The sequence below is a fragment of the Neoarius graeffei genome, chromosome 19 (assembly GCF_027579695.1).
Source record: "Neoarius graeffei isolate fNeoGra1 chromosome 19, fNeoGra1.pri, whole genome shotgun sequence".
NCBI classification, from domain to species: Eukaryota; Metazoa; Chordata; class Actinopteri; order Siluriformes; family Ariidae; genus Neoarius; species Neoarius graeffei.
The window spans coordinates 57,462,331-57,482,106 of record NC_083587.1 but is presented as its reverse complement, the minus strand read 5'-3'; the positions used below and the strand labels follow the sequence as shown (position 1 = coordinate 57,482,106).

Below are 19,776 nucleotides of genomic sequence, written 5' to 3'. Positions count from 1 at the left end.
TCGTGAGATTAACCTACCAGCAGGAGAGTCCATTGCCGATCCGGACGAGGACAGATACAAGTACCTAGGAATTCTTGAACTCGACTCTATTCTTGACGAAGAAATGAAGAAAAATGTAAAGGAGTCATACACGAGTAGACTGAAAATGCTCCTGAAAGCTAAACTGAATGGTAAAAACTTGGTCATGGTGACCAACTTGTGGATAGTTGCAGTTGTTAGGTACAGTGTAGCAGTGGTAAGGTGGATTAAGAAGGAGTTTGATGAAATGGACAGAAACACCAGGAAAATGATGGAACAGTATGGAGCTCTCCACCAATGAGCTAATGTGCTGCATCTGTACATGCCACAGAAATGTGGAAGTCATGGTCTAATTGGAGTTGAGGAGTGTGTAGCCAGTGAGCGTAGATCCTTAGACCTGTATCTGGCTAGCAGCAAAGAGGATCTGCTGAAGTACAGTTGTGGTCACAAGTTTACATACAGTGACATGAATGTCATCTTGGATATGAATGTCAGGACAGTATTTGGGCTTTCAGTAATTTCTTTGAATTGTTCTTTTTTCTGTGGCAGAATGATTGTACAGCATACATCTTTAATTAAAAAAACACTAGAATTTGGTGCACAAGTTTTCATTTTCTTTGGGTTTTCTGAAATCAACACAGGATCAAAATTATACATATTGGGTCAAAAATTTACATACACTCACTTAGATTATTAATTCAGAGGTGCTGAAACTTCCAAAATGTCTCTTATCTTGCCAAGGCCGAGGTCTCTTAACTTCCTGTTAGTGATCATGATTGACTACAGCTGGTAGCTTCTCTGTGCCTTCATAAAAAGGGTTTGTTTACAGCAGTCATTAGATTACCCAACACACGATATAATGGGAAAGTCCAAGGAGCTCAGTGCAGATCTGAGAAAGAGGATTGCAGATATACACAATTCTGGAATGTCTCTTAGAGCCATTTCTAAACAACTGCAAATTCCAAGATCAGTTCAAACAGTTGTCATTGTGTTATTGTGAGGTGTAGTCACTTTGCCAAGCCACTTTGCTTCAAGAAAACCCAAACTGTCACCCTCAGCTGAAAGGAAATTGGTTTGGATGGTCAGGAACAACCTGGGAACCACCATGGCACAGCCCTGCCATGAACTGGAAGCTGATGGATCACTGTCTACAGTTCAGATCACCATGGACTAAGAGGCTGCTGTCCAAGAAATAACCCCCTGCTCCAAAATCAACACCTTCAAGCTTAACTAAAGTTTGAAGCTGACCACATGGACAAAGAAAAGGCATTCTGGAGGATAGCTGCATAGTCAGATGAGACAAAGATTAAGTTGTTTGGCCACAATGACCACCATGTACAGAGGGACACTGTACCAGCTGGTGGTGGTGGTGGTGGTAGGATCATCATGCTCTGGGGCCGTTTTGCTGCCAGTGGAACTGGTTCATTGCACAAAGTGGATGGAATAATGAAGAAGGAGGACTACCTCAGAATTCTTCAGCATAAACCATCAGAAACTTGAACATGACTTGGGACTTGGGAGTGACAACAGGACAGTGAACCCAAACACACATCAGAGCTGGTTGTGGAGGATAAAGCAGGCTAACATTAAGCTTAAAACAAATCCTGACTTCAACCCTATTGAAAATATATAGGCCGTGCTTATAAGTCAAGTCCATGCCAAGAAAAAAAAAATTAATTGAACTCTATTCATGAAGAGTCATGAAATATCCAACCAGAATTCTACCAGAAGCTTGTTCATGGTAAACAAAAATGTTTGGTCAAGGTGAATCTGGCGAAGAGACATTTTACCCAAATATTAGTTGTGATGTATGTAAATTTTTTGACTCTGTATGTATAATTTTGACCCTGGTTTGATTTCAGAAAACCCAAAGAAAATTAAAACTTGTGCACCAAATTCTAGTTTTTTTTTAATTAAAGATGTATGCTGTACATTCTGCCACAGAAAAAGAACAGTTCAGACAAATTACTGAAAGCCCAAATATTGCCATGACAGTCATATCCAAGATGACATTCATGTCACTGTATGTAAACTTCTGACCACAACTGTATATACTGTAGTAGTCGTAAACAATCAGGTGAAGGAAAACATTGAGGGAAAACGATGAGTATAAGGAAAGGATAGTGAAAGAGAAGGTTGCTTTAAAGGAGGCTATGTCATTACATGGGCAGTTTGATCGAGACACCAAGATGTTAAAGATAGAGAGCTCATGGGATTGGCTTGTGAAGGGTGACTTGAAGCATGAAACTGAAAGTCTGTTGGTTGCTGCCCAAGACCAGGCACTGAATACAAACTCTGTCAGAATGAATATCTACCTTCAAGTTGAATCTGATAAGTGTAGGTTATGTGGCAAAAAGGTTGAGAGCATAGCACACATTGTGAGCACCTGCTAAATGCTGGCACAGAAGGACTAAGAAGGAGATTGAGAAACTTGACAACTATGCTGATCTGAGGCTAGGCACTGCCAGGATATGGGATATGGAGACTACAGTAGTCCCTATAGTGATAGGTGCATTGGGCTCTGTACCAAAGAACTTGAATGCCAATCTTGATAAAATGGGCATTAAGCCTCATGTACCCGCTCTACAAAAGTCAGTTTTGCTCAGCATTGCCAACATTCTGTGGCAATACAGTTCGGTCACAAACATTGACTCCTGTTTCTGCCCGTTTGTTTTTCATTTCTTTTATCGTGCATTTTCTATTTTCAAGGCATATTGCTTTGAGTTTCCTGTCCTGACGCTTTGATGTCTTCCTTGGTCTACCTCTATGTTTTCCTTTTACAACCTTCCCTTGGGGGAAGCCATGGCCTACAGGTTAGAGAAGCAGTTTTGGGACTAAAAGGTCACTGGTTTGATTCCCTAGACCAGCAGGAATGGCTGAAGTGCCCTTGAGCATGGCACCTAACCCTCACTTGCTTTCTGGGTGCTGTAGTATAGCTGCCCACTGCTCTGGGTATGTGTGTGCATTCACTGTTTCAGATAGGTTAATGCAGAGGAGGAATTTTGCTGTGCTTGAGTGTACATGTGACAAAAATAAAGGCTTCTTCTTCTTTCCATTTTGTTTGTACTTGCTCCAAATTTTAGACACAGCTGACTGGGAACAACCAACATCTTTTGCCACACACTGTGTTGAATGACCACCTTTAAGGAGTTTTATTATAATCCTTTCCATTGTTTCAACTGACAGCTCTCTTGTCGGGGCCATGTCTCCTGTTAATCAGCCAAGCGCAACAGCTTAAGGTCTACAAGCACTATCTTTTAACTGCAGACTCATTTGCATATTTAGGTTTGTGTGGGTATTTGTTTTAGAAATGCAAGTTATAGGGTGATTCCATAATTTTTTCCTCATCATTGAATGATTCCATAATTTTCTTCCTCTACTTGACTTAAAAAAAAGTGTCATTAATTACAACAACTTCATTTAATTTTTTTAGATATATTTTACAAATATATAATAAAATAATTTTGTGTTATATCTGTGATTTATTTATTTATTTATTTATTTATTTATATTTTTTTGCTACAAAGTAAAGCAGCTGAATGAACATCCTCCAAGAGTAGTGATTCCATATTTTTCCCAGGAGCTGTATGACTTTTTTATTTCTAAGATTAAAATACACACTCATTATTATAATGAGGCGTGACGCTGCTTTCAGTCACATCATATTTGTAACATACTGTAGTTGAGTCACGCATGCAGAATAAATGGCTTGCAGTTTCAAAACTGAATTTCTGTTTGTGGTTAGAGGTTTCTGAATGCTTCTCCTTGCTCATTTCTTGAATAACTCGCTGACTCTTGTTTGTCTTTTGTGTTTCATCTGTTTTTGATTTCCAATTCATATTTTTTTGTCATTTTGTTTTTGTTTTTTTGGAACATTGAAAGCCAGTGCCTTGGAAAGAAAGTCCATAATTGCCCACAGGCATTACAGGAAAATACTACCTGCCAAGGAACCAATCAGAGCACATGATTTTACCTGAAGTAGCTCATGCCATAGGATACTCTTTCATAATATACTGTATATGCCTCTAACGAGCATGACTTTGTGTATTTAGAAGCCATGCAGAGCCACATGAAAACCTCAACACTGCCCAGCACATGACCCCTGGTAAAAAGTGCCATGAGTACTGTCTCAATTCAGATGAAGACCTGTATGTTAACACAGTCCAGGGTCAACCGGCTTACCAGTATGAAGATCAGGTAACGTCAACACACATTCTTAGCAAACATTTTTCTTTTGTATGTACACTATGCAATACTTTAACACAGCAGATTTGTCCCATCAGCTCATTGTTACGCCACTGACTCTAAATATATGTCTTTTCAATAACAAGCGTTTTATTCCTCTTATACCACAGGAATTGACCAACAGCCCGTTTTTATTTATTTTTAAAAAACCCACTTTTTATTTGTTTAAAGTGACATCTAATATCAAGGAATCTCCACAAATCAAATTAGGTCCCATTGTTATTTACATTATAGCAGCTATAAACAATCATTCCTTCACCAGCCTCTCTCTTTTTTTTTTTTTTGTTTCAGGAACAGCTTTAATTCTGACTGTTACAAAGTCCTGATACTGGAGACATCTTCCAAAGTTCAAATTTTCTTATATCAATTGCAGTTTAGATTCAGATCATGAATTCTATTTGATCACAGTACAGGATCAATTTAGAAATCCAAATCTGAATCTCATTGGCATATAACGATTCACACATTTCATGCATTGATTCATAATATTTTTGGAAAAAGAAATGAAATTAAGAGAATTCTATTACCAAAAAAAGGAACATTTATTTTCTTAGTCTTTCATCTCATCTCATCTCATTATCTCTAGCCGCTTTATCCTGTTCTACAGGGTCGCAGGCAAGCTGGAGCCTATCCCAGCTGACTACGGGCGAAAGGCGGGGTACACCCTGGACAAGTCGCCAGGTCATCACAGGGCTGCACATAGACACAGACAACCATTCACGCTCACATTCACACCTACGGTCAATTTAGAGTCACCAGTTAACCTAACCTGCATGTCTTTGGACTGTGGGGGAAACCGGAGCACCCGGAGGAAACCCACGCGGACACGGGGAGAACATGCAAACTCCGCACAGAACTTGCCGGCCACGGGGCTTGAACCTGGACCTTCTTGCTGTGAGGTGACAGCGCTAACCACTACACCACCGTGCCGCCCGCCACAGTAAAATATAAGAGCATATTAACTAAAATATTCCTTTTATTAAAAATAAAAAAGGTAACAAGTGTTGCCAGGCAAAACAAACCTCGTCCGGCAGCACTTATTTTATACCTATATGTTGATAATGATATTTCTCAATCATCAGCTGTCAGGTTATAGTCCGATGAAAATCCATGACCTTGAGTTTGAGATTTCAAAGTCATTCAAGGTCAAAGGTCATGGTGCCAAACGAAAGCCCATATGACACTCCCTATAAGCTGATAATGATAAATATCTGTCTACCATCAACTGTTTTCAAGTTACAGTACAGCCCTCTGAAAATCCGTGACCTTGAGTTTGACATTTCAAGGTCACTCAAGGCCAAAGATCATGGTGCCAAATGAAAGGCCATATGGGAGTTCCTATATGCTCATAATAGTAAACATTTGTCTATCGGCAACCGTTTGAGTTATAATGGAAAATGTTGTTTTGACCAAAAGGTTGACCTTTCCAGTGACCTTGACCTTCACCTTGACCTGATTATCCCCAAGAATTAATCAGATAATCTATGGACCATTGCCCACCTACCCTGAAAATTTGAAGTCAATCAGTGCAACCGTCTAGACACTAGATTGTTAACAGACAGACAAACAAACCGCACTGATTACAATACCTTGCCCTCTTACTCCATCGCAAGCGAGGTAATAACAAGTAATTCTTTTCTGAATAAACTTTTATGAAAATTTCTTCTACTTCCATTTTTCTTCTCTTTTTTTATCTTTCAGCAGTCTGTAAAAAGAGAGCTGTGATTTCTTGTGAAATCTATTTGTACAATCAATCACACAACAACTCTTTCCCATTTTCGTTCTGTTTTTTTGTGTGTTTTTATGGCCTGAGAGCTGTTACTTCTGCCCACAGGGAAGTCACACATTCCTGTTATTGTATGTTATTCTGCCTTCTGCTGTCTAAATAATGCAGTTACAGCTCAGAAAAACAAATATTACACAGCCTGATAATAACCATGACTCATTTTTTTAGCAATTTGAATTGAATTTGTTTTGCAATTTATTGTTTGCAATACATATTGCAATTTGCAATATCCAGTAATGTTATATATATATATATATATATATATATATATATATATATATATATATATATATATATATATATATATATATATATATATACACACACACACACACACATACATTTCAATAGGGATGTCCCGATCAGGTTTTTTTGCCCTCCGATCCGATACCGATCATCTGATTTTGAGTATCTGCCGATACCGAGTCCCGATCCGATACTTCTTATAATCCATAAAAAAATAATAAAGACGAGGAAAGAAACGGATCCAGGATGTTCCTCATTTTTTATTTAACACCTTATTTTAACATCCAACAACAGAAAACAGAGCACTTACGTGAGGTAGTTTGAACAATAAATAACAAATTAAAAACATAACCTTAAAATACCTGGCAGGAATGTAAACAAATAAAAAAATAAAAGTGCCACAGTGCCGGTAATTTGCTTTTAAGAACGCAGTGGTATACAGTAATTTCAATTAAGGAAAGGAACGTTTTTCTTGATGAAAACAAGCATTTCTACCCTTTCAGGTTTGAGCCTGTTTCTTTTGTCATCCAACACGTTTGCAACAGCACTAAAAAGTCTCTCACTGTCCACAGAGCTGCAGGGGGCACTGAGATACTGGGTTGCAACAGCAGCCATAGATGGAAACTGAATGGCATGTTCTTTCCAATATTGAAGTGGGTCACTTTTCTTAGGGGTGTTTTTTTTTTTTTTTCTGAGAGGTAGGTCTGCACTTGAGTTTCTGCTGATGTGGTACTCACAGACCGTCCCTGTAACTGCCTCTCTCGTAAGATTTCCTCAAAGGCGATGTCCAGGCTGCTACATGCTTCATGATGTGGTGCCTTGCTCACTGGCTCTGCTGTGGCCTCGTTTTCCTCTGCCACTGCACTGGCAGTCCTCCTCTCCTCTGCCTTTGTCACCTCCTGGATAAGATGTTCCTTTGCAAGCAACAGGTTGGCTGACTTTGTGAAAAAGCTAGAAACAGATTAACAATTCAAAATAATGAGACAAGACTGAGACACCACAAAGCACAGCTCTTCAGTTAGGCAACGTCCTACACATGTACTCAATTAATAAATAATATAAAAATGAAAAGATCTAACCTTAGAATTAAATTTCTCAAAACTAAATTAAAAAGAAATTTAAAAAATAAAATGGCTTAGTACTGGTGTCTGGGGATGACTTGACTTTATATAAACATTTAGAGGTGCATTTTAATTTTACTATACTTGCCCATCTTTGTATCTGGGATCTAGAAGAGTGGTGATGTAGTAGAGTGGCTCAGTTTCAACATCAGCAAAGCGCTTCTCCACTGCCTCCAGGAGAGTCCTCTTCATTGTTTTTATTCCCTGGTCATCATCATCATCCTCCCGAGACAGAACACGTTTGAGGACTAATGAGAGAACTTAATGAATGCATGAGATCTTTTTTTTTTTTCAAACATCAATAAATGTTACAGTATAAACTAATAAATTAAAATACAAATTACCTGTTATGGCAGGGATCACATCAGCTGCCGTTGCAGTCTCCCTGCTCACATCCCTGGTCAGCTCTTCAAAGGGGGATAGCACATCAGCAGTCTTCTTCATCAGCTCCCACTGGTGAGCTGACAGTGTAGCTGGTAGAGTGCGCTCAGCTGCAAACACACTAAGAGCGTGTTTTTGTTCCAGTAGGCTCTGCAGCATGTAGAGGCTGCTGTTCCATCGTGTCTGCACATAAAACAACATGGTTCACTTTATTTTTTGTGCAAATTAGGTGCAGAGCACGTAATGTATGTGGCTTACTAAATCAAGTGTATGGGAAATAAATAATAAAATAAAAATATATTCAAGAATGACAAGATGAATCTCACCGGTACATCTTTCTGTAGGCGCTTAATATCCATATGAAGCTCCATCTAGATGTCTTCTAGTCGAGAGTAGGCCAACGGGGAGTGTTTAAAATGGTCTACTATCTTCCTTGCGTTGGCCAGGGTCTCGGTCATGCTGCGCTGAGACAGCAGGCCTTCATGCACACAGAGTTGACAGGAGTGGGCTACGCAGCCCAGACTCGGCACCCCCAGATCCCTCATAGCTTTCTTCATATTTGCCACGTTGTCGTGCAAAATTATGTGGACCCGTTGCTTGTCAATTCCCCAGTTGATTAGCATATTTTCCATCGCTTGCTGGATGCGTTCTGCAGTGTGCGATCCGCGAAATTCCTGGGCATGTAGGGTCGCACAGCGCAAAACAAAACTTGAATCAATCCACTGTGCAGTAAGGCTTAGTAGAGCCATGGGAGCCATGGATGAACTCCAGATGTCTGTGGTGAATGAAACATGGGGTACATCTGATAACAGGACACGTGGTGTGTCAGAAATCTTCTTATGAAGGGCTGGCAGAGCTTTCTCGGTGAAATAGTGATGAGATGGCATTTCAAATCGTGGTTCTACGTGCTCCATAAGCATAAGAAACCCAGGGTTCTCTACAAAGGCGAACGGCAGGTCACTCATTGCAATCATCTGTGCTATCTTGGCTATGGTCTCCTGTGCCTTTGCGCTTTCACGGGGCATTTTTTCTTTCCTTTTTAAACTCTCCTGCAGCGTGAGCTGAGTCGTCTTTGGCTGCGTTGCGTGTGTAAACTCGCTGTATTGTGTCGGGTGTTTGTTTTTCAGATGCCGTATCAGGTTTGTCATATTAAATGCCTGTCCACCCCTTGAAATCCCAACTTTACATATTTCACAGTTTGCTATGGCAATGTTGTTGTCATCAACTTTGAAATACTGCCACACCGCAGACATGCTTTGCTTTCCGTTTCGAACTGCTTCCGTGTTCAACTTTGCCGGCAACAGGCAGCCAATAACCAATAGCGTCTCTGCTACAAAGTGATGTCATGCCGCACGAGTTGATGTTGCTGTGTTGAGACAAGAGGTCTGGTCTCACTCTGTGCCAACGCATAGCTATTGATGCGTTAAAAATGAGAATATATTATATAGATATATATCCGATCCCTGATCGGGAGGTAATGCCCGATTCCGATCGAGTCTGAAACCACGTGATCGGGCCCGATTTCCGATCACGTGATCAGATCGGGACATCCCTACATTTAAAGCACATTACATAAAATCCCAATGCTCGTACAATATCAGAAGAATATTTAACAGTTATTCTACAAAATTGAGTCGTAAATGAGCTGATAGCGGCTAGACATCAAGTCGGCTATAATCCATGTACAATGAGATTGAGTGGAATAACTGTTTTATTCTATCAACATCCACTGGATTTTGAGAAGCAGAGCATTTTTATTTTTTGCAAATTTGATAAATAAAAATTTTATACAAAACATCCAACAAAATCATTTCCGCTTAGAATGTAAACAAACTGGTGACATGACAGTCACAATTTGTGAAAAATGTGATAATAATTCTTGAAAAATAAAAAAAGATATGTTCTTACCATCAAATACTTTTATTCCATATTTTGTTGCTTTTTTTTGTATGTTTTGGGGTTTTGTTTTCGAGTAGAGTTTTTATTTCATCCTTGATTGGTTCAGCAACATGCTCCACCCATTTGTTTTTCTCTACTGAGCTGATATCCTAGTAGTACAGTAGCCAATCAGAGCGATCATCTCATCTCATTATCTCTAGCCGCTTTATCCTTCTACAGGGTCGCAGGCAAGCTGGAGCCTATCCCAGCTGACTACGGGCGAAAGGCGGGGTACACCCTGGACAAGTCGCCAGGTCATCACAGGGCTGACACATAGACACAGACAACCATTCACACTCACATTCACACCTACGGTCAATTTAGAGTCACCAGTTAACCTAACCTGCATGTCTTTGGACTGTGGGGGAAACCGGAGCACCCGGAGGAAACCCACGCGGACACGGGGAGAACATGCAAACTCCACACAGAAAGGCCCTCGCCGGCCCCGGGGCTCGAACCCAGGACCTTCTTGCTGTGAGGCGACAGCGCTAACCACTACACCACCGTGCCGCCCCAGAGCGATCATTTGCGATCAATCCAGTGAATGTGGATAGAATAATTATAATTATCACGTTAAAATCCTGACACAATCATATCAGACTCATAACACGGCAAATTGAATAGTGATAGTTTAAAAATTATTTTTAGGTTATCACCAAGAAAAATAATTTATGCATAAAATCAGAATGGCTTAAGTTTTCATTTAAAAGTGTCAAAGGATAGAATATTTCTTACAGACAGTGACAAATCGTTCCACAACATACGCGCACATATGGAAAATGCACGAGAAAATGCAACAATTATCATGACTTATCACTCAAAAATATGCCGAAAAGCAAGCGTTTTCACCCTAATAAAATAAGAGATTCACCAGTCGACGTATAAATCAGGAATGATTTAAGATTTGTGTTTTGACCTCGCCCATGTTAACTGAGACCACCTGGAAGCCCCGCCCCCTTTCCCCCATATTATCAGGGCTCGCAGGGCATTTAAGCTAAATGGAGCAAATAGGTTTTGAGCTCATTAATATGAAATCAAATCTATTAACGCATGTTTGACTTGGGTAACATTGGACAAGTACATAGTTAGCATCTGATTATAAATTATGGGATGCCACCAAAAAAATTAAGTTGTAAATAATGAAAAATGGCAAAAGAGAAAGAAAAGGATGAAAAGTTTGAGCTAAAAAGATTGTAGGCCTACAACAAAGTAACACAGCTCACAGTTTACTGTATAAATAACATTAATGCTGATGATAATTAGAAGTGATTAAATTTAAAAATAATTATATTGATTGTTGTTTGCTTGAGTATTACTATAGAATCACCTTAATTTCCACATTCCAGCTGAGGTTTTGTTATTGCCGCTGCCAGCAAGCAGTTCACAACTGCAGACTGCACAGCACATGAAATGGTGGAAAAGCTCCTTTTCCTGTCTTTTTTTTAAGCTAAAAGTTTTCAGCTGGACAATTAAATTGTTTATCACGTTTTTTTTTAATGGTAAATTGCAAGTAGGGGAAAAAAATCTATATCGCACAATAATATGCAAACCTGTGAATATCCTCAACTAACTCATCTAAGTCTTTTCCTGGTGAGGAATGTTTACAATTATCCATCCATCCATTATCTGTAGCCGCTTTATCCTGTCCTACAGGGTCGCAGGCAAGCTGGAGCCTATCCCAGCTGACTACGGGCAAAAGGCGGGGTACACCCTGGACAAGTCACCAGGTCATCGCAGGGCTGACACATAGACACAGACAACCATTCACACTCACATTCACCCCTACGGTCAATTTACACTACGTTCACACTGCAAGGCTTAATGCTCAATTCCGATTTTTTTGTGAAATCCGATTTTTTTGTGAGGTCGTTCACATTAACAAATATATGCGACTTGTATGTGATCCTCAGTATGAACGAAAAGCGACCTAAAAGTGTTCCGCATGCGCATTGCAGGATACGACGACGTCACACGCAGTGAGCATGGCCAGTGTTTACGGAAGTAACCTAAAGTTTCCTGTGTATGACAGTAGCCAGCATGGAGTACCTGGCAATGATGCAGTTGTTGTTGCGACGGAGCCAGAACATGCACAATAGCCTGATGTTAAGGAGGAGGTTGAGAAGGAAGAGGGCAAGGGTTCTGGCTCAGGCGTTCTGCGGGGTAGTGACTGCAACCGCCGTTCAAAGGAACTTTTTTTGAGAGACCCGCCGCCTACTTCAGCGCAGAATAGTGACGTTTGTGGCTTGTTGATGACGTGTAAGTCGGATGAATGCGACCTGGCAGTTCAGACTGAAGTCGCATATGAAAAGATCGGATAGGAATCGGAATTAGGACCACATATCCAAACGGCCTGGGTCGGATTTGAAAAAATCAGATCTGTGTCGTTCATATTGTCAATAAAAGATTGGATACAGGTCACATATGGTCGAAAAAATCGGATTTGAGTCACTTCAGCCTGCAGTGTGAACGTAGAGTCACCAGTTAACCTAACCTGCATGTCTTTGGACTGTGGGGGAAACCGGAGCACCCGGAGGAAACCCATGCGGACACGGGGAGAACATGCAAACTCTACACAGAAAGGCCTTCGCCGGCCACTGGGCTCGAACCCAGGACCTGTGAGGCGACAGTGCTAACCACTACACCACCGCCTGTTTACAATTGTATTACTTTTAAATCAATTTCTGATTGTTATTGTTTGATTTTTATGTGTTCTTTCTCCCTTTAATAGGAAGCAGAGTCCTGTATCTACGCAAATTATGATACAAGTTCCTGAATCATGAGGAATCAAGCTGGCGAGGTGTTGAATTGAATGTTTTCTTCACTAATGCAGTTGTAGTTTTAACATTTCTGAACTGAACATATATTTACCTTCACACTGTCCAAACTGAAAATATATATATGGTCTAATGTATATGTATTGCTGCAATTTAAAAAAAATATATTGGCCTAATGGTTAAAGAAGCAGCTTTGGGACCAAAAGGTTGCCGGTCCAATTCCTTAGACCAGTAGGAATGGCTGGAGTGCCCTTGGTAAGGCACCTAACCCCCAACTGCTCCCCAGGCTACCCACTGTAGGTGTGTCAGTGTCCTGTTGTACATCGCTCTGGATAACAGTGTCTGCTAAATGCCTGTAATGTAATGATGTAATGATTAGAGAAGCAGCTTTGGGACTAAAAGATTGCCGGTTCAATTCCCTGGATCTTCAGGAATGGCTGAAGTGCCCTTGAGCAAAGCACCTAACCCCTAAATGCTCCCCAGGCTGCTCTGGGTGTGTTGTATGTCACTCTGGATAAGAGCGTCTGCTAAATACCATTAATGTAATGTAATATATTAATAAATAATACATAAGCAGGTTTTTTTAATGAATTAAACTTGTACTTTTGAGTATCTGTTTTTGTATATAAGACAAAATCTGAAATACAATATTGCTTTAATGAAGAATGGATTTCTTGTCTGAAAATGAATTTGGTGAGAGGAAAAATCCCCATAGCAACAGTGTATTGAACCATGTCTTATCTGAGTTATTTGAATTGAATTAAAACACCATTATAAGATCTTTGGATATCGGCTGAGGAAATAAGTTATTTTTGTTGTAAAAAGATGAGCAAAGAAAGAATGCTCAGATTGGTGTAAACTCATCCAGGTGGAATGGTTTAGATGTCCCTTATATAAACAGGCATCACATGGTTAGAGAGGGTTATAAAGGGTTGCTGCTCTACGCATACCCGAATAAAAACAGATGGCCCTTCCTGGTCGTAAAAAAGTCACCCAAGGTTTACAAGCCTCATTTATTTGTGTTTATTACTTAGCCAGAAGGAAATACTGCATCATATCCTTGGAGGACTTATCAAGACGCAGGTCAGACCAAGCAGGAAAGCAACAAATGAGGATCAGAAAGAATGAAGAGGAATAGTTTATGAATGAAATAGTAAAATTTTACTGAAGGTCAATGGATATGGGTAACAATGCATTTATTTGAGGAATTTGGACTGATTTAGGAGCAACAGCAGTGACAGAAAAGAAAAGACTCATCTTTATCATTTCATATTGCTGCCTTTAATGTAAGTATATCATTTTTAAAAAATTATTATAATTTAAGGTTTAAGGCTTTATTACTGCAATATTTTTTTCAATAGTGTTTATTATATTTCTGTAATACTACAATCCTAATTATATCAAATACAAAATAATGGTCTGTTATGAGACTTTGGAAGTCAGAGGAATATTAAACCTAAAAAACAAGCCAACATTGTGTTATTTAGTCCTGTTTATAAGAGCCATATACAGTGCCCTCCACAATTATCAGCACCCCTTGTAAAGATTAGTAAAAAGGGTTAGAAAGCTTTTTTTTGTCAGTTAACCATAAATGTAAACGCCTGAAGTTTGCGAAATGCTACGACAACTTTGACTGGAACCATGTTCTCTGTTCTGATGTAACAAAAATGGAGCTTTTTAGCAATAAACACTCAAGGTGGGTTTGGTGTAAAAAGAAGGAGGCTATAATGAAAAGAACCTGATTCCAACTCTAAAATATGTTGGAAGTTTTGTGATGTTTGTTTTGGCCTGTTTTTCCTCCAAAGATCCTGAAACCTTGTTAAGGTATACGGCATCATGGACGCCATGAAATACCAGAACATTTAAATCTAAATCTGGCTCCTCTGCCAGGAAACTAGAACTGGGTTGTCACTGGATCTTCCAGCAGGACAATGATCTGAAGCATATGTCCAAATCAACAGAAAAATGTTTTGCTGAGCACAGAATCAAGCTTCTGCCCTGGCCATCTCAGTACCCTGACCTGAACCCCAGTGAAAACCTGTGGGGTGAGCTGAAGAGGAGAGAGCACAGGAGAAGGTCGAGGACCCTGGATGTTCTGGAGAGATTATGTAAAGAGGAATGGGCTCAGATGCCCTGCTGTGTATCTCCAACTTTATAAAATGTTATAGGAGACTTAGTGCTGTTTTGCTGGCAAAGGGAGATTGTACATAGTATTAAACACAGGGGTGCCAATAATAGTGGCACAAGTATTTTTGTTGAAAATACTTATTTCTTGATAAGGGATTTGGATTTCTCTGAATGAATCAATTTCAATTAGAGGTTGGATTTTTCTCATTTTTTCAGTGTGAGATGAAGCGACTTCACCAAAAGGTGATTTTTCCTACCCCCTTTTACTAATCATTATGGGGGGGCTGCAAGGACATTAATCATGGAAGGCACTATATGCTGACTCCTTTATAAAACATATGCAAATATGACTGCTCCTGTAACGGCTTGCAACAGAAACATTGGTTTAATAATGACTGTAAAGGTTAAGCGAAATAATGATTACAGTAATTCTTTATCAACTGTATGTTCTAGTTAGTAAGTTACATTAAAAAGAAAAAAAACAATTATGCTAAAAGTCCTACAAAGATGTTACAAAGATTTAGTTTCATCAAATAAAAATGTATTTGCCACATCAAAAATTGTGTATGTTTTCTTTAGTTTGCCTTCTCTGACTCGGAAATTATTGACAAATAAGATTCGAATAAACAACACCTATTCAGCACAGATTAAAGGTAGACTGCCTTTCAGATTTTTCAAGTTTAGGTCATAAAAAGAATTTTCCCTGACATCCAATTATTTTTGTTTAGTGGACTGAAAGCTACTGAATTCGAATCACAGACTTCCAATTTTATTAGGTTTTTTAAATAGAACAATTAATGAATTTAGAGCCATGTGGCCCTAAATTCTCCGCTATTTTTTCCTGCTTCACCATGGTCCAATTCAAGATACTACGTCATGCATCATGTGGTGGGCTTTCCCCATTTGCGCAAGGCATTGTGGGATACAAATTTGAAACAGGAGAGAAAAATGGAGAACGTGAGTGTGCGAATAAAATTAATAAACAACAAACAAAACTAATAACAAACTAAGAACAAAACTAATAACAAACAGTCCTTGGGGGTCATCCCTCTTTCCTAGTTAACAAGAAACCTATCCCCAAGCAATGCAAAACACTAAACACCTGGTATTGAAGTATTTATATCTGAAAAAGCGCAAAACATCCGAGTGCCCAAGGAAAGACTGTTTGTTGGTCTCAGCTTCCAATACTTTTTGAAAAGCATTCACAGAGCCTTAAAGTGCATATCCTGGACCAATTTCATTTTTTTTATATGAAAGTATGTCCCTTTACACACTCATCCAGAAGGGTAATTTTGCACAAGGCCATCTGTCTACAGAGGAAAAAAATAAAATAACAAAACACATCTGGAAAAATCCCAAGGGAGTCTGGTGCCAGATTCGTGACGTTACCTGCGGAGGCGCCAGCAGGCTGCGAGAGCTTTGCACGGTTTCAGTGCACAGCCTGTGTAGACCAAGCGCTCCCATTTCTCTCTCATTGTCCGGTCTTTTGGAAAATGATGAGCACTAATCCCATCAAGATCGGTGTTGCTACACCCTCCTACGATACATCTGCTAACCATTTTAATAATTACGTGATAACATTGAAGAAATTTGCAGAAAACCACCAGGTCATTTTCTCATAAACAAACCAGCGCTGATGTAGGATTCAGAGGGAGGCGTCCCGCACGCGATGTCACGAAAATCAATGTTTGCCGGGAAATCCAAATGCCAAGTTTTTTCAGAGGCGGACCAATTCGCCTCAAATGGCTTGATTTCAACTGAATTTTTCTGGTATTGCGCAAGGTAAAAAAAAATTGCACAAAATGCAAAATGTGACAGATATTTGACCAAAGTTTAATATAAAATAGGACAATTACATTGAGCTTGCTCCTGAATTTACCTGTGATATGCACTTTAAGTTTTCACTTCCTTGAACTTTTGGGTTATACCCTGAAACTGAAACAGACATACCTGTTTTTTTTTTTTTATATCATGAATCTACACAACATAGCACATAATACTAAAAGGAAGGAATTATCAATATAGCAATTTGCATAATTGAGATAGTAGCATTATAATGTTTGCACATTGTTTGCCTCTCCCTTTTTTTAAATGTTAGCATTTTTCACTCTACCTTTATATTTTGCATTCCATATGCACTTTATATTTTATGTTTCATATTTTATATATATATTTATTTTTATTTTGGTAAGCGTAGTTTGGTCGGGCAGTTGCAAATAAGAATTTCATTACCCAATAATAAACTGCTGTGTCTGTTATTGTGTATATGACAAATAAAAATCTTGAATCTTGAATCTTACTCACGCCATTCCTGTAAAACCCATAAATTAATCATAAATTACAGTACCAGTAAAAAATTTGGACACACCTTTTAATTCAAAGGGTTTTTTTTCTTTATTTATATTAGTTAAGTCACCTCATGTCTTAAAGTAATGATGGATGTTGTTTCTCTTTACTTAGTTGAGTGGTTCTTGACATAATACTGTATGGATTAGTACAGTGGTGTATGGAAAAGGGCTATTTTATTATTTGTATTTTTATAATTTACTATTTACTGTTTGATGATTTCAAGTGCATTAAGAAGGCAAGAAACAAGTTCACTAATTAACTTTTGAAGAGGCACACCTGTTAATTGAAAAGCATTCCAGGTGACTACTTCATGAAGCTGGTTAAGATAATGCCAATAGTGTGCAAAGTGTTATCAAGGTAAATGCTGGCTACTTTGAAAAATCTACAACCCCAAATCAGAAAAAGTTGGGATGGCATGGAAAATGAAAATTTAAAAAAAAGAAAATGGTGATTTCTAAATTGGGGCAGCACGGTGGTGTAGTGGTTAGCGCTGTCGCCTCACAGCAAGAAGGTCCGGGTTCGAGCCCCATGGCCGGCGAGGGCCTTTCTGTGCGGAGTTTGCATGTTCGCCCCGTGTCCGCATGGGTTTCCTCCGGGTGCTCCGTTTTCCCCCACAGTCCAAAGACATGCAGGTTAGGTTAACTGGTGACTCTAAATTGACCGTAGGTGTGAGTGTGAATGGTTGTCTGTGTCTATGTGTCAGCCCTGTGATGACCTGGCGACTTGTCCAGGGTGTACCCCGCCTTTCGCCTGTAGTCAGCTGGGATAGGCTCCAGCTTGCCTGTGACCCTGTAGACGGATAAAGCGGCTAGAGATAATGAGATGAGATGAATATACATCCATTCCTGCATTTCAGGCCTGCAACACATTCCAAAAATAGTTGTGATGGGGACATTTATGGCTATTAATGAGGTAAAACAAAACAAATAATGATGTGATTTGAAACAGATGATGTCAACAGGTAATTGTAATCATAATTTAGGACAAAATCAGTCTCCAGGAAAGGCCTCGTCTTTGAGGAGCAATGACAGGCTGAGGAGCTACAGTTTGTCAACAAATCCATGAGAAAATTATTGGAATGTTTAAAAAATGTTCCTCAAAGAAAGGTAGGAAGGGATTTGGATATTTCACCCTCTACAGTGCATAATATCATTCAACAATTCAAGGAATCTGGAGGAATTTTGGTGCATAAAGGGCAAGGGCTCAAGCCTAATCTGAACACTCGTGATCTCTGATCCCTCAGACAGCACTGAATCAAGAACCATCATTCATCTATAGTTGATATAATCACATGGGCTCTGGATTACTTTGGCAAACCTTTGTCAAGCACTACAATTAATTAAACAGTTGGCATTGTGGGAGACAGCTGCCTCTCCAGTAGCTCTGTAGTTTTTAGCTTTTTTAACCTTTCTTTTTTATTTATTTTTTTTACGAAGACATAGTGTGTTTTTCTTCATATCCCATGGATATTTTTAATTTTAACATGCAACCAGGAGCCAGTTTTCTCGCTTATTCGAGAGAGGAGTTGCTGGGCCTGAAAACAATGGGACAAGCCGGGATACGACATCCCATCCCAGCGGAACTGAGGAGGAGACCCAGGGGCTGCAAAGCTGGGGCTAAGCTAAAGGCTAAGCTAGCAGACAACCAGCGGTGCTGCAAACCATCCATTCCCTCTGTTATTATGGGGAATGTGAACTTGCTGCCAAACAAAGTTGATGAGCTATCCGCACTGAACAACCAGTGGATTTACCGGGAGAGCAGCTTGTTTATCTTTACAGAGACATAGCTAGCCCACCTTGTACCGGATGCTAATGTGGACCTGCAGGGATTCACTGCTGTGAGAGCCAACAGAGACACTAAAGCATGCAGGAAAAGCAAAGGTGGGAGACTCATCATCTATGTGAACAACCACCGGTGTAACCCGGGACATATATCTGTAAAGACAGTTTTATGTTGCCCAGACTTAGAGCTGCTAGCCATTAGCCTGCAGCCATATTATCTGCCAAGGGAGTTCAGTCACGTGATCACCATCTGTGTTTGCATCCCTCCGAGGGCAGATGCAGCTGCTGCATGTGAGAGGATTCACTCTGTCACAGCAAGACTGCAGACACAGCACCCTGAGGCATTTATGATCATTTCTGGGGACTTTAATCATGCTACTTTGGACTCTACTTTGGCTGCTTTTTACCAGGCTGTGGACTGTCCAACAAGGAACAACAGGACAATTGGGATAGGCTCCAGCTTGCCTGCGACCCTGTAGAACAGGATAAAGCAGCTAGAGATAATGAGATGAGATGAGATAATGTGAGGGATGCATACAGAGTCACACCCTTCCCCCCACTAGGGAAGTCTGACCATAACCTGGTTCGTCTACAGTCGAAGTACACCCCCCTCGTCCAAAGGCATCCTGCAACAACTAGCTCCATCAGGAGGTGGTCCCCTGAAATGGAAGATGCCCTCAGAGACTGTTATGACACAATGGACTGGGATGTGCTGCTTAGCCCACACTGTGAGGATACAGAGGGGCTGATACACTGTCTGACGGATTACCTCAACTTCTGTGCAGACGTGGTCTCCCCCGCTAAGACTGTACGGTGTTACCCTAATAACAAGCCATGGGTAACACAGGAAGTCAAAGCTGTCCTCAACAGGAAGAAGGCCGCCTTCAGGACAGGGACAGGGAGGTGATGAAAGCAGCACAGCAGGAGGTGAAATGCTGCATAAGGGAAGCTAAGGACAGCTACAGGAGAAAGATGGAGCAGAAGCTGAAGGAGAACAGCATGAGGGAGGT

The 19,776-nt window shown here is 40.0% G+C and overlaps 1 protein-coding gene across 7 annotated transcripts in view; it reads left to right on the top strand.

Annotated features, from left to right (window-relative positions):
• Positions 1 to 13,296, top strand: part of LOC132867992 (myelin-associated glycoprotein-like) — a 64,166-nt gene extending 50,870 nt beyond the window's left edge. For all 7 annotated transcript variants that reach the window (XM_060900963.1, XM_060900962.1, XM_060900966.1 and 4 more), the window contains 2 exons: positions 4,071 to 4,215; positions 12,464 to 13,296. In XM_060900963.1, the coding sequence (XP_060756946.1) occupies positions 4,071 to 4,215; positions 12,464 to 12,508 (190 nt within the window). In that variant the 3' untranslated portion in view covers positions 12,509 to 13,296. The remainder of the gene's footprint in view (positions 1 to 4,070; positions 4,216 to 12,463) is intronic.
• The last annotated feature ends 6,480 nt before the right edge of the window (positions 13,297 to 19,776 follow it).